Below are 14,441 nucleotides of genomic sequence, written 5' to 3' on the forward strand. Positions count from 1 at the left end.
CGCTAATAGCATTTCGTTAGCCTCTTCGTGCAGTTTCACTCTACCTTGTTAGAATCCTGGATAATTTTTACAGTCTCCGACCCAAATTTTTCTCCATAAAGTTTAAGAAGTCTGAAGGAGATCTCCGAGAGGCCCGTCAGCTTGGGTTCCTTATAGATGTATTCCTTCCCATCTTCTTCTTCGAAGAACGTCTAGCAATAATCACAAACAAGCGGTGAGGAATAGCTGGGTTTCTTCGCTTGGAAAACTTGATTTTAGCTTTGCTACTTTGAAAGCAACTTTCTACTAACATCTCAGGAAGTCAAGAAGGTTGAGGAGGCTATGGCTTGCATAAAGCCTGAACTTGGCCTGTTTAATAGGTTTGCTTCAAAAATTGTGTAAAAAATCATAACATTCCACAACCAACACAAACACGTCATTGCGGAGCACAAAGCCTTGAGGATGACCGGTGAGACATGTAAACAATGTGGAAGGGGGGTCTGGCCAGCGGTTGACTTTTAGGAAGGTTGGAAAGAGGCAAGCAGGAGGAAAACCACAAAAACAAGGCACAGAGAAGGAGCAGAAAGACACGTATATCGAAGAAGCCCTGACAGCAGAGCCCCAAGAAAAGCGTATAGAGAAGGATTTTCTGTAGGGCTGAGGGGGACTTCAAACAATAAAGACAGAAATGTGTTTCCTCCGCTTTGATTCCTCTTGTATTCAGGGAAGTGGAACTTGGGGTATTTGCTGTAAATAGAGACGAAATCCCATTAAAGGTTGTGCCTGCATTGCCAGTCCTCCCTGGAATGGAAACAGCATGAAAGCTTCATGCTTTGGCGAGCTCTTGCAGTCAGAAGTTGTGACAGAGTGTTAAAACTATCTCTGTGTCGCTGGCGTATAAAGCCGGCAAAGCTTTAAAGTGCATAACTGGATCAAGTGCGGGTTGTCAGGATGATATGTTACATCGCTTAATTTAGGAGCCGATCCAGTTCTTTCTACAGCTTCTAGAAAACCAAAGAGCAGTTGTTTCCTTTTATCTGTTGCTAAACTTTTTACATATCCAAAGTTGAAGAGGAGGACAAAAATAAAACGTATGTTTGCTGCTGCAAAAGCCAATGCTTAGATACGTTCTGTGCGTGTAATGACTGTGGTCTTCAAAGGTACAAACCCAGGATGGTTTCAGGGCTATTCATCATCTCCTCTGAAAGAAGGAACCAGGAAAGGCAGGGCTCATATCATTTACATAGCATTTCCTAAAGAGTGGTCCTGCATCTCCCCCACGGTTATGGGTCCACAGGCAGAAGTAGACAGTTTGGAGACACAAGGGAGATGCGTGCTAACACGCTTTATTAGAAAAAAAAAAAAAAAAATTAAAATGCGACTGCTTTCAGGCTCAGACATCATCAGATACGGTAAGACATGCTCCTTCTCGGGATTCTGAGCTCCAGATCTTGTCTATTTTCCAAAAAATACCATCTATCTCTACAAGTGTGTAACAACACTGGTACATATTTTGCCTCCGGCTTCTCCGATAACCTTTTACTCTACTAAAATCTAGAAGGGCGCAGCAATTGTCTGTGGAAGAAAATGTCTTGTTTCTGTTACTACTACTGTTTATATGCTATGGTTCTATACTGTGACTGGTTATATACTATACACACTAAATTGTGTTTGTGCAACTTAGAATAACTATAATTGCCAAGCCCCCCGGCGTTTTCCGAACCCACTAAGCCATTCCCTACCTGCTGAGTTGTCTTATGAAAATCCCACCGGCAGAATCATTAACTCTATAATCGATCCAGCGCTCCCGGAGAGAGACACAAACCCTCACCTCTCGGGTGCAATACCCAAAGGCTCACGGAGAGGTGCCGGGGCTGTACCGGAGGAGCCAGAAGGCTTCTCAGCCTCAGGTCTGACAGAGCAGCGACTTTTGGGGCCAAGGTGAGGGGTAGCGGGCGAGCCGCTGTATGTACTTACTTGTCCATAAAAGGCCACTCTGAAAAAGGTTCCAAGAAGCCTCTTCCTCGTGTGCATGACCTCCAATATCTTAGCGTACGCTCCGTGAAGCGTTCTGTACAGCTGAGTAAGTTTCTGCAAATCAAATCCTGACATCATTAAAGCAGGATTTTGCAAGCAGGAAATTCTGGCTAACGCTGGAAGCCACTGAGATATCTGAGCACAGTCCTTCGGAGAATTCAAATTCGAATTTCTAAAGAGGTTGAACCCATGCTGTTTTCTTTGCAAAACCTCAGTTTTAAGCACATGCTTAGCTTCAGGTCTGAAAGGTACCGCAGACTGCGATAACGTCACCGTCCTTCGAGAGAAGGCTGAGCCTTCCGTCTCAGCATGTTCCCTGACCGAGTCTGTAAGGGTAGAGCAGCTTGAAGTATCTTACCCAGAAATTCTTTTTTTGATTAATAACACCTTTGCGATGAAAAAAATAGATCAAGGCTTCCCCTAGCTTCAGTTAGGGAGTTGGATGCTGTCCTGATGTGGAGGGGGTCATGGAAGGAGGAGCGCAGCCTGAAGCACGGGTGATGGCAGAGGAGGGGAAGGAGCGAGGCGAGAGTTGGTAACAGCCTCCCGCCTTCCCCTCCACTTCCCACTGAATTACCTGCAGAACTAGTCCTTTCTTTGAACAGTTCTCACTGTTTTTAACCCTTAAAATTCACAAGTCTCAAAAAAACCCCTGGCTTTGATGAGCATATGGCACGATGAAAGCTTTTTTTAGAGGAAGGAAGGTGGGAATTATTCACTAAATATTAGTCTTCCATGTGTTTACCTTTAATAATTACCCCCCGGACCATTGCTTTGACTAATTTGTTTAATGACCAGCAATGAAGCACAGTGTGCTCTTTACTGACACCAATTCATTAACTCATAACCTCAAAAATAAAAAGCCTCCTGCTTTTTTTCTTAGCGATCTAGGAAATTACCTGATAGATGCAAACTAGTTCAAAAAGCCCACCTCAAATTCACGCCGCTTTTCATAAATAGGAATGATCAGTTTGGAAACTTCAGAAATTGTTTCGTAACGCTCTGCTTTCCACAGGCCATCAATGCATTGCTCCAGCAGCTCCACCAGGACTTCCTACGAGAGCAACCAAACGGGTGCTGTTAATAACAGTCCAAGTGAGAAGAGAAAACCATTTTAACTTCAGGTCCCAGTATAAGTAGCCACAGTAACAGAAGTTTAAACCCTGTGTGTTCCTGGCCTTTCCAAAGGTATTCTAATTTTTTTTTTTTTTTTTTGGGGGGGGGGAATAAAAGAGGACAAGTTATATTTTTTAAAAGTTCATTCATTCTTAATAAATCATTAGCACAATAGCCTTGGCTATTTAGCTATCTCCCCAGGAGAACGGCAAAACTCTTGAAGGGTATGAAGACGACAGCACTGGAGGTCAAAGATACGTGTCTAAGAAACACGTGCAAGGCACACGCGTGCTGTAGCAGCAGGATGTGATGCTCAGGATCCTCAAGCCCAGTCTGGATGAACGGGCAATTGGGCTGCAGGGCCACCTCGCTCAGCCACATGGCCCACCCAACGCAGCTGCACAGGGCCGGTGCAGAAGTAATTGTGAGACTTCATGACTCACGGGAGGATGTCCCCACTTCCCCAGTGCCCTGCTATGGCTTCTGGATTGTTCTGCTTACCGTGGTGTCCTGCAGCACAGCCCTAACTCAAGGGGAACGCAAGCTGACCTCGTTTGGCAGAGCTTGACTTGCATTCTGTCCCTCCTGGGAAATATCATGCTGCCCTGCCCTGTGCTGGCAGAATTAGCATTTGCATAACGGGGCAGGCAAAGATTGTGGTGTAGCTTTTTCAGTCTCAGTGCTAGAAAAGCCTTTCAAAGGAACCAAGAATTTACGCCGGTTTTACCTATCGGAATTGTACACAGAAAATCCTTCAATGCCGATTTCTTTGGGACGCTGCCGTGGAACATCCTTACAGACGTCGGTTCACAAGTTTAATTTGTAAGAGCTCACGTGAACAAACTCTAAAACTAAATCCTAATGAGCGATCAAACATCCTGCAGTCTGTACTAGAGGACCTCACCTCACTGTAATGTACGTCCATCATCCCACCATCTTCTTTCATTGCACCTTCTTCATCTATGTTGGGAGTGATTTTCCTGAAGGCAGTGCACCCGCTGGGGAAAAGTTCTGTAGCAGACAAAAGCAAATGGATCAGTGGAATAACACATCTCAAATGCGTCACGCTTCGATGGCCAGGGAAGCAGTCTAGCTGACAGCAAAGTCCTACAAGTAGCAGGGGACCTGCCTCCTGTTTTTGCTACTGATTTGCTATATGAGACTGAACACATCAGAACCTCCCCGGCCATTTGCCAGGGGAGTCATTCCTAGTACTACCATCTCACTAATGACTAACACCAAGCACAACAGATTTCCCAGTCTGCTGCCTGGAAGTCACCTTTGACCAACCCAATGGGCTGCAGCCAACTGTAAGTCAGGAGAGAAGGACGAGGGTGTATTTTTGCACAGAAGATGCAAGGTGAAAGCTATCGCTGGATGCTGGAGAGCTAGGTAGTAGGCGAACAGGATTGTACGCTCTTAGCAGAAAGCACGATTATGTACCCCAAAACTTTGAGTAGTTCAGCCTTTACTGAACCTTTTCCAGCCTACGTATACGTAAAGAGTGCCAGTGACAGAGATAACTCAATGTAGTCACTTGAAATTCCTTTGGATTCGTTCCTCTTCTTTTTTAGAAGTTCTCCTTTACCCCTGGTTGTGGCGAGAAGCCTCCAGGTTACAAAAAAAGAATTGCCAACTTTCAATACTCTCCCCTCTGCAGCCACGTGAAATGTGTATACGAATCAGAAAAACAAGTCCTGTTTTTTCCCACTCAGCCAACACAAAGTACAGAATTTGGAGGGACTCCAACCTCCCTAAGCGAGGCACTTAAGACCTTTCCAGCCAAGGCAGTGCACGTAATCAGCTTTTACGTGGCCTTAACTTTCTGAAATGTTAAGTGTCCATTTCAGTAATTAGCCCCTTACATGGAAATAAGAAATGGGGTCAATCTATCAACTGTGGAAGTGATATTTAAAAGAAAAGCAGCAAGGTGGTGTTATTTGAGAACACACAAGTCAGTCCTTCCTTCCTGTTTTGCATTAAACCACAACATTCTGATGTGTTGCTTCTGATTTTTCTTTACATATTTGTATAGTTAGGCTGTAAGCGCATTTTTTGGACAAAATTTTGATTCCTTTATTCTATAGTTTTCTGTACTGCCTATAGCAATACTTCCGATGAACATACTGACAGCCAGTTTTTAACGTGGGCTTCCCCTGCGAGCACATTTCCCAATGTAAAATACAACTGAACGTTTAAACTGAGACGTGATGTGTCAGTTCTTATTTTACTCAGCAAAGCGCGAACATGACTGGCTAAGCAGACCTGGCCATGCCTGTGCTTGACCTCTTGGATTCCTTTCTTAAAAAATACTCATCTTCTTCTAGCTTTATCCACCGTGTTATTTTTTTTTTCCTTTTTAGCTTGTTTCTGAAATAATCATTTACCAAATCGAGAGAAACTTCTCTTTTAAAATATTCTGATCCCCCCCCAAAACCCAGCACTGCAGCATCTTCCTTGTGCCTTCCAAACAGCGCAGACTTACTTTTCCTGTGCAGAAACTCTGCGACGAGGGCTGCTACGTGAACGTAACACATGGCTGCCTGCAAAGTACAAAGGGAAAATTAAAATGTCATCTGTCCAGCTGTCTTGCTGCGCGCTATGTTTTTCATTACATGAATTACCTCCGAAAAGTCCCCGTTTTTGACATGTATCTTTGCCATGCTGTCCAGCCACGTTTTCCGGAGCTCTGGGGTACTCGCATAAGATTTGGCTAAACTGTATTGGAGATCTATCAACATTTCTGGATCCTTCTCATGTTCTTTCATCTGAGCGGTAGCCATAAGCACTGTACGGATTCTCTTTGTCAAATCTTTGACTTCGGAAGGAAAAGCGGTTGCCTGATAGAGAACAAATCTAATTAGAAGCAAATATGTGGTGAGCCAGGCTTTGCCAAAGAAAGACTGTTGCTGCCCTTTCCGCCAACGCTCCACTTACTGCCACTCTGAAAACGCCGAGAACCCAGGAGATAAGACTAATGGCAGCTTTTACTGATTGAACTCACACTGCATACAGTGTACAGTGTTTCCGATGCCATTAGAGGTATTTCAATCTGGTGTGCCCGGGGCCAACCTCTCCCGGCCTCGCGCAGGGTGCCAGGTTGGCTGTTCCCGTGCTACAGCAAGACCGGTCCTTGGACGTGCCGAGGAGCTGGTTTGAGAGCGAGAGAGAAGTGCTCCGTGCATGCGAATGTCCCAGGATGGGACCATAAGCCACGCCTGATGTATTTTTCATGTCATTCAACATCCGGCTTGTTGGTCTCTGATGTGGTCACTCTTTCATTCCTAAAGAACCGAAGGCATTTGTAGAGCTTCCCACCACAGGAACGTAATAAATAGAGGAAAAAAAAAAAACCCACAGGCTCCAGTCTGATCCCCTGCTTAGACCACGGCCATCATCGAGTTAGAGTAAAGCTTGTCCGGCCAAATTTTATAATCTCCAAGGACAGAAATCCCACCTCCTTTCTGGGCCTTGCCCCAGGGCTGCATCGTGGGAAAGAAATTCTTTCTTTAAGTAGAGTTCCAACTTCCCTTGCAGCAACTTGTGCCCCTTGCCTCTTGTCCTGCCACTGCACAGCTCCGAGAAGAGCCTGACCTTCTCGTCTCTATAATCTCCCTTTCGGCAGTGGGCAGCAGCCCTTAGGTCCCCTCTCAGCTTTCCCTCCTCCACGATGAGCCTGGCTCTCACGTCCCCTCTCCTCGGGCTCCGGCTCCCCAGCCGGCACTGCGGCTGTGCAGGGCATCTTCTCCAGTGTATCGAAATCTCTCTTGCACTTATATAAATACATAAACTGGATATAATGATGGTCTCCTGGTGTAAAATACGATCTGCAAGGCATGGCTCAGCAAAACCCTTATAAACACCCGTGTATGGAAAGAGGGTTTTGCAAGGTATATCATAGAATCATAGACTGGTTTAGGTTGGAAAGGACCTTGAAGATCATTGAGTTCCAACCCCCCTGCCCTGGGCAGGGCCACCTCCCACCAGCCCAGGTTGCCCAAGGCCACGTCCAGCCTGGCCTTGAACACCTCCAGGGATGGGGCCTCAACAACCTCTCTGGGCAACCTGGGCCAGTGCCGCACCACCCTCTCAGTGAAACGCTTCTTCCTAATGTTCAATCTGAACCTGCCCTCTTCCAGTTTAAAGCCATTCCCCCTCGTCCTATCGCTACATGCCCCAGTGAAAAGTCCCTCCCCAGCTCTCCTGTAGCCCCTTTAGGCACTGGAAGGCCGCAATAAGATCTCCCCGGAGCCTTCTCTTCTCCAGGCTGAGCAGCCCCAACTCTCTCAGCCTCTCCTCATAGGAGAGGTGCTCCAGCCCTCGGATCATCCTCGTGGCTCTCCTCTGGACACGCTCCAGCAGGTCCATGTCCTTCTTACGTTGGGGACTCCAGAGCTGGATGCAGTACTCCAGGTGGGGTCTCACGAGAGTGGAGTAGAGGTGCAGAATCCCCTCCTTTGACCTGCTGGCCACACTTCTGATGCAGCCCAGGGTACGGTTGGCCTTTTGGGCTGCGATCGCACATTGCTGGCTCATGTTGAGCTTCTCGTCAACTCGTCATATCCCAACTACAACTTTGTTGTAACACAATTCAACAACTAACTGAGGTTCCCATTCCACCTTTAGGTCACAGGATAATCACAGGACTGTAAAAGCGCTTCCCATTTTCCTCTACCTTGGCAGCTACGCTGTGTGCAGTGGAGCAAGCTGCGGTGGTGAGATATTGTTCAATGGGCTGGGTAGAAGCTGTTAATTCTAGCGTAAACAGACAATTATTTTCCAAAGAAATACAACCATTAATCTCCACGAAAGAGTGCTTTCCTAACATTCCTGACAATTAATTAAAATTAATTCCTGCTAATTATTACCTTCAGGCAACAGAAGCACCAGACCCTCCCTTGTCATTCCTCTCAAGGCTGGAACTTCTTGGAAAGCTCTTTGGACACCCTTGCAGGCAGAACGCTTCGCAAAGCATAACCTGAACCGCAGAGCTCCCTCCTCTTGGCGTGAGGCCTCACGGATGGAGCCTGACCTGCCTGTGCCGCTGGCCCTGTGGCTGGTGGCATAATACCTGTTTACTGAGCAACCACAGCCCAGTACGAGCTTGTAAATCGTAGCTCCAAGCATTACCCTTACCCTTAAACATGGTTTCCTGGCGTCCCCAGTCTGGCGTTAATGGCTGATAGCACGTGATGGGATTTAACGTCTCCGACTTACCTTCATAGGCCTGTCACTGTTGGCGAAGTTGTTAATGATGAGCAAGGAGTCCTGAAACCTCGTCCCACCGCTGAGCGCCACATCTGCTATTAATTGGCTCACCGCAATTATTATCTGTTGGGACAGAGCAAGGGTTTTATTTAAACGAGCCCTGGTAGAGGAGTTTTACCGTCACAGTTACATAAGATGCTCATAGGACAACATCGGCTCTTTCCCACAACATAAGCAATAGTTGTTGTTACGGCTTTGCTGTCACATCTCCCACGGACCGATGCTCTCCCGAGGATCAAACTGCTCTGCTCAACAGCACGTTCACACAATTAACAATAAGACAATCATAATACAAATCCCCGTTTGTACATTAGTTACCTTCTTCTGTGATTCATTACAACCCAGGCGGTATTCATCTGTTCCCTTGGGTATCTAAATTTGCTTTAAAAAACCCACAATGCTCCAGAAAAATCCCTCCTCCTGCCTCAAAGGCAGCTCTTCTTGCCGCCCCTTCCACCCCAGCCCGGCCAGCCTCCCGGGCAGAGATGTGCCTTGTGTCTTTGTCTTTCCAAAAACTCAACAGCTTGGAGTACTCGATGGCAGTGTGTGTTACCCAAAGGGCCCTGGGCCAATCACTGGAAACAGGAATTAGGCAAAGCCTGGAAATCAAGAGGATTTTAGACCATATAACAACAGCAAGACCCTCTGCAGATATGAGGTGATGTAATTATATAGGAATATCTGTTCATTAAGTCTACGGCGTCGTGCTCCCTACCTCTCCCCCAGGCACTGACCTGAAGATGCGTTCTCAGAAACGTTCTCCTTTTGGTGAACTCGAAGTTATTTCTCATCAGGAGATAGAGAAGAGCGGAGGCTTCGTTCCTCGTGGAGGACACCTTGGAAGTGCAGCACTTCAGGATCTCGTAGCAGAGGGCAGCGCACATGTTCACCCTTCCCTTGAAAAAGGCTGAGGGAAACTTCACAAGCGGCATGCAAATATGAGAAAACACACCATTAAAATTACACCCCCGGAGCTCAGATGGGCAGAGGCGTGGGGCAAAACAGTGGGCTCCAGCCCGGACAGCCTCAACAAAACTTCTGTCAGAGTTTTGAGCCTGAAAGTATTTGTGGGACTGAATCCGAGGCCTATTTTAAACCGTGTTTCCTAGAGCAATGTGAGCTTTGCTGTCACGCTTTTGGGGGATGTGCTCGTGTATGTCCATCTGTCCCCTCCCCCAACAACTTTTGGGTTCATTGGCAAATTCTCACCAAATCGGACGGACAGAAGATTTATGTTCTTACAAAAGCCATAAACACCAGCAACGGGGCAGAGAGGAGAGGTCCCACGGACATTCCCACCAAAGACTGCCAATCTGGGACATCAGAAAATCCGCCGGAGCCCACCCAAGAAGTCTGACCCCGCTGGGAAAAGTGACCTGAGATGCTCTCACAGCTACTACTACACGTTCCCCTCAAAAAACCCCTAAAATCATGACTGCCTTCATTCAGGAATGCAAACAAGAGACTTGCTTGTCCCAGAGAGCCTAAAATACAGAGTGACCTGCCCTGGCCCCCCACACGGAGCCCCCAGGAACGGCAGGATGGAGCCAAACCGCAGCGTGAGCTACCTCGCTTAGCAACGGGGCTCAGAGATTTGCAGCAGGGAGAAGAAAAGCAGAAGGGGAAGACCAGCACCCCGGACTGCCGTAGCACGTCTACCACCTTACCCAAACACCGCTTTCTGAGCCCGTCTGCAGGGACAAGCTCAGCCATGTCTGGCAAGCAGAGGGCTGAGCCGTGCCCTGCCCCACGCATGGCTCGCCAGGGCAGGGACCGCCAGCGTGCGGCCGTCTGGCCACGGGCACCGGCGGTGGCTGGTGGGGAGGAGGGGACCACACATGGCTTCCTTCCACCCCGGCCGCAGCGGGCTGGGCACAGGGAAGCAGAAGTACGAAGGGTTTGGTGCTGGCACGCAGCCGCCTCCCGCAGCCACCGCAGGGACCTGGCTGGAGAGGGGTGACGCCAACACCTCCCGGAGGGAGCGGAGGCCGTTGGAGCATGGCACAGCGGCACTCTGCTCCCTCTGCCGCAGCTGGGGACCGGCCCCGGGGAATTTCCTGGCACAAAGAGGCAACAGGGGCAACCGCGCTTTTTTGCCCTTTCAGAGGAAAGATACGCTCATTCGATGTGTTAATTCAAGACCCAACGGTTCTCATGGGGCATGGTCCGTGAGCTCTTCTAGCTGCCCCACTACCTTCTCCCCATGGGAGATGACAGTAAATACCATCAGAGTATTCACTCACAGCCTCCAAGTCAGAGCCTGGAGCTGTTACTGTGGTCCCTGTATGAAGTATATATGATTCAGAAAAGCTTGTAGGTACTGCTGTGGCCACCGCCACGGCGTGCTGGTGAAAGAGGTCTCAAAACAGGCCTCTAGGAGCTGTGGCTAGCAAGACTACACCGTTGGGATTACACCGAGTCACACAGGTTACATGGCAGCGTGAAGACACTGCCCACAGATGTGGTGTTTGCTGTCTCTGGCCAACAATATTTTCAGAAAAAAAGAAATGGGAGAAAGAAAAGAAGCAAATAAACATCATAGTAACTCAGGGCCAAGAGGATCACGTGTGTGCGCTTGGGAAAGTAATTGCTGCCTGTTGTAACGCAATCCCGCTCCCATAGCCAGATGGGATCACGCTCAGAACTGGGATTAGCCCAGAGTTGGCCACAGCGATGTGCGACAGGCATGCACAGGCACGGGCACCCAAGGAGATATGGCTGGCACTCACTCTCAGCAGGGACCACCACTTGCCCGCAGGGGCTTTTCAGACATTTCCAACCCAATGCCAGAGAGAAACACTTTGCCTGGGAATCTGCTGCAGGGAAAGCCCAAAATCCCTCCCTGTGCGCTCCCCTCTACACCGCAGCAGCTCTGGAGGAAAACCTGTGCCCGGTTCATGGGGAACCCACGTCCCCAGGCAGCTGCCTTCTGGAGACCAAGTCCAAGCAGATGCAACCGCTGGTGGCGCCAGGTTCGGGGCAGCAGACCCACAGGCATATGCCTGCTGGAGATCCGGCCGGCCAGGTGCTGGCAGGAGAACACGAGCTGGGAAGAGCAAGTGGCGATGCCCCTGCGCGCGCTGGGGGAGCACATTGCTGAGTCAGCTCGAATACAAAAGGGCAGGAGACAACGCAGCGAGCAGCTCCCAGAGAGGCCCGGGCACAAAAAGGAGGTGAGGGCAGAGCCGCAGCAGCAGGCAGGACACGCCAAGTGCCCTTCACCACTGCATGGGAGGCTGTAAAGATGCTGCACCCCGAAAGCACTACTTGGGGGGGGGGGGGGGGGAAAGCACAGCTTGACGTGGTCAGAGGGAACTGCTAACAGACAGGGAAAAGCTTCCCAAAGGAGCAAGGCTCTGCTGCCCCGGTCCTTCTGGAGGTCCCTTCCAACCCTTGACCATTCTGTGATTCACAGCTCGGGATTTGGGATGCCTCTAAGGTGCCCTGCCAGCGTCGACGCACCGAGGGAGAGGGCAGCTACGCGGGGTTTCCATCACTCCCACAACCCCGTGTCTGAGCTGCAATTTCATGCAGGGCAGACTATCTCAGCCCCCTCCTCTGTGCGTGTTTTCCTTCCAACCCTTTAATTTCCAGACCATTCCCAAGCAGGTAGATACGTATCCATCTGTAAGTGATGCTCTGAAAAGAAGGATTTAATCGTTAAGAAAAGCTGGAGTATAAAATAAGAGCAATCTAGCTTTTGTTGCTTCTTCCCAGCCAGTAAAACAGCTCTCTGCCCAAATTCCCGGCACACGTGCATGCAAGCAGCATTCATTCTAAAAACAAAACCAAACATGCAAGCAATTATAGAGCGTGCTTGCTCTTTGCTTTCTTGCGACATTTCTTGGTTTTTAAGTCTTTCGCCTATCAAGGAACCAGATTTAATGCAGAAAGCAAGCTATTTTTAAGACAGATTTGGGGATGCAGAAAAAGTCTCAGGAGTTTTTTCCCCTCCAGCAACCATTTACTGTGACCCTAGATAAGAGGGGGATTCTTTTCATTGTAATTACTAGCTACAGGAGGCCATAAAAAAACCCCAAATTATCCATTCTAACTGCGTCAAAGGTATAACTCACTTTTGTTTTCCTTGAAGTTAACACTAATCTATAGGTAACGGTGATATGCAGCCCAAAACAAAGCAGTTCAGCTTTCCTACTTCAAAGCAAACTTGCAGGAAAACATGCCATCCTTGCACTCCTCATGAAATTCGACGACAAACTTGCAGGAAAACACGCACGTATGAAATTCAATGGCCCTGGCCCGCTATTTTATTGTCACTCTCGACTTCCAAAAAGCCCTTCACGGGACTTAAAAGGAAGTTTGGGACTCATGTGGTTATGGAGTTGGCAAAGAAAACACTTCCTTATAGATACCATCTGCTGGGCTCGTATCTTGTTTTTACAGAAGCAACACTGTGTCCTGCCATAGGGGAAATGCGAGAAATTAACTGAAACCAATCTTTCATATCTTTGAAGACCCGTGATGCCAAATCCGGCGTGGATTCGGGCTGGCGTAAATCCAAGAAAACGATCCCACTGCCCGTCCTTTCCAGCAGCCAAAAAAAAAAAACCAAAACCCCACATCCTGCGTCGCTGTCATCGGCGTTTTGGAAGAAGCCCTTGAAGGGCTCTGGGTTTGGAAGGCTGAGGGTGAGATCCAATCGAGCGGGTGTGCGGGTTTGCCTCCGCATTTGAACAACCACAGCAAAAATTGCCAGGGAGGCAAGGACAGTCACTTTAGGCATAAACCAAATATTTCCGGCTAACCAAAACTTTCGACTAGTAAGGGAAAGAGTGGGGCGCGCGCAGATCTGCGGCAGGCTGGATCTCCAGGCTCAGCAGATCACACTCAAGGACAAAACTCAAAAGGAAGGTAGGGCAATAAACATGTATTGGATCCCGTAGAAAAACGGAGTGGTTCCTGCCAGTTGCCAATCTAGCAGGCTTTAAGAAGCCCCACGGAAAAACATCTCGCAGGAGACCCCGCTGCCTGCAGCCAGGCAGGTAGCTAGCCAGACTTCTGCATTTTCTGCTTCTCATGGGTTTGCTTAGGACAAACCAAAATTCAGCCCTAGACATAATCATACTAGCTCTTGGGGGGGGGGGGGAAGTACACAGCACCGACTTTTTCCACCTTTGAAAAACACTTGAGCGGTCTCTTTCTTTAATCAAAAATTTTGCCCGGCAACTGCTGCAAGACCTCCTTTGGAAGTAACGCTTTGCTGCATGTCATTCGCGGACCGTGCTCCGCCTGGCTGCAATCCCACGCCACGTGGCTTCGCCTCATAGAATCATAGAATCAGTGAGGTTGGAAGGGACCTTTAAGATCATCAAGTCCAACCATTAACCTACCCTGATAAAAACACCACCACTCCTAAACCATGTCCCTAAGCACCTCATCTACCCTTTTCTTAAACACCTCCAGGGATGGTGAATCCACCGCCTCTCTGGGCAGCTTATTCCAATGTTTAATAACCCTTTCAGTGAAAAAATGCTTCCTAATATCCAATCTAAACCTGCCCTGACATAACTTGAACCCGTTTCCTCTCGTCCTATCACTTGTCGCCAGGGAGAAGAGGTCAGCTCCCATCTCTCTAAAACCTCCTTTCAGGTAGTTGTAGAGGGTGATAAGGTCTCCCCTCAGCCTCCTCTTCTCCAGGCTGAACAACCCCAGATCCCGCAGTTGTTCCTCATAAGATTTGTCCTCCAGACCCTTCACCAGCTTTGTAGCCCTTCTCTGGACACGCTCCAACACCTCAATGTCCTTCTTGTAGTGAGGGGCCCAAAACTGAACACAGTACTCGAGGTGAGGCCTCACCAGTGCTGAGTACAGGGGGCATTAACGAAGGCACCCTCATTAACGAAGGGTGGCATTCAAGCGATTTGAGGGGCTCGAATTCATTTTGAATTTATACCATCGTGGTTCGGTTGCGTTTTACCTCAAAGCAGGGCATTGGTAAGCGCGCAGGCTCGGAAGGAATGGAGCTTGCATGTAGGGCTGGTCTCGAAAACGTACTTAGGAGCGGCAGGTTTTGACAAGCA

General features: G+C 48.6%; 1 protein-coding gene across 1 annotated transcript in view; it reads right to left on the reverse strand.

Moving 5' to 3' along the window:
* DOCK11 (dedicator of cytokinesis 11) overlaps positions 1-14,441 on the reverse strand; it is a gene marked incomplete at its 5' end in the record, with an annotated part of 94,197 nt that overhangs the window by 8,274 nt on the left and 71,482 nt on the right. Inside the window, 8 exons of the mRNA XM_082488470.1 lie at positions 45-191; positions 1,957-2,070; positions 2,948-3,070; positions 4,037-4,143; positions 5,618-5,675; positions 5,757-5,972; positions 8,350-8,463; positions 9,135-9,317. Coding sequence (XP_082344596.1) covers positions 45-191; positions 1,957-2,070; positions 2,948-3,070; positions 4,037-4,143; positions 5,618-5,675; positions 5,757-5,972; positions 8,350-8,463; positions 9,135-9,317 — 1,062 coding nt within the window. The remainder of the gene's footprint in view (positions 1-44; positions 192-1,956; positions 2,071-2,947; positions 3,071-4,036; positions 4,144-5,617; positions 5,676-5,756; positions 5,973-8,349; positions 8,464-9,134; positions 9,318-14,441) is intronic.

This window comes from Vanellus vanellus (assembly GCF_965231255.1).
Source record: "Vanellus vanellus genome assembly, chromosome: 10".
Classification (NCBI taxonomy): domain Eukaryota; kingdom Metazoa; phylum Chordata; class Aves; order Charadriiformes; family Charadriidae; genus Vanellus; species Vanellus vanellus.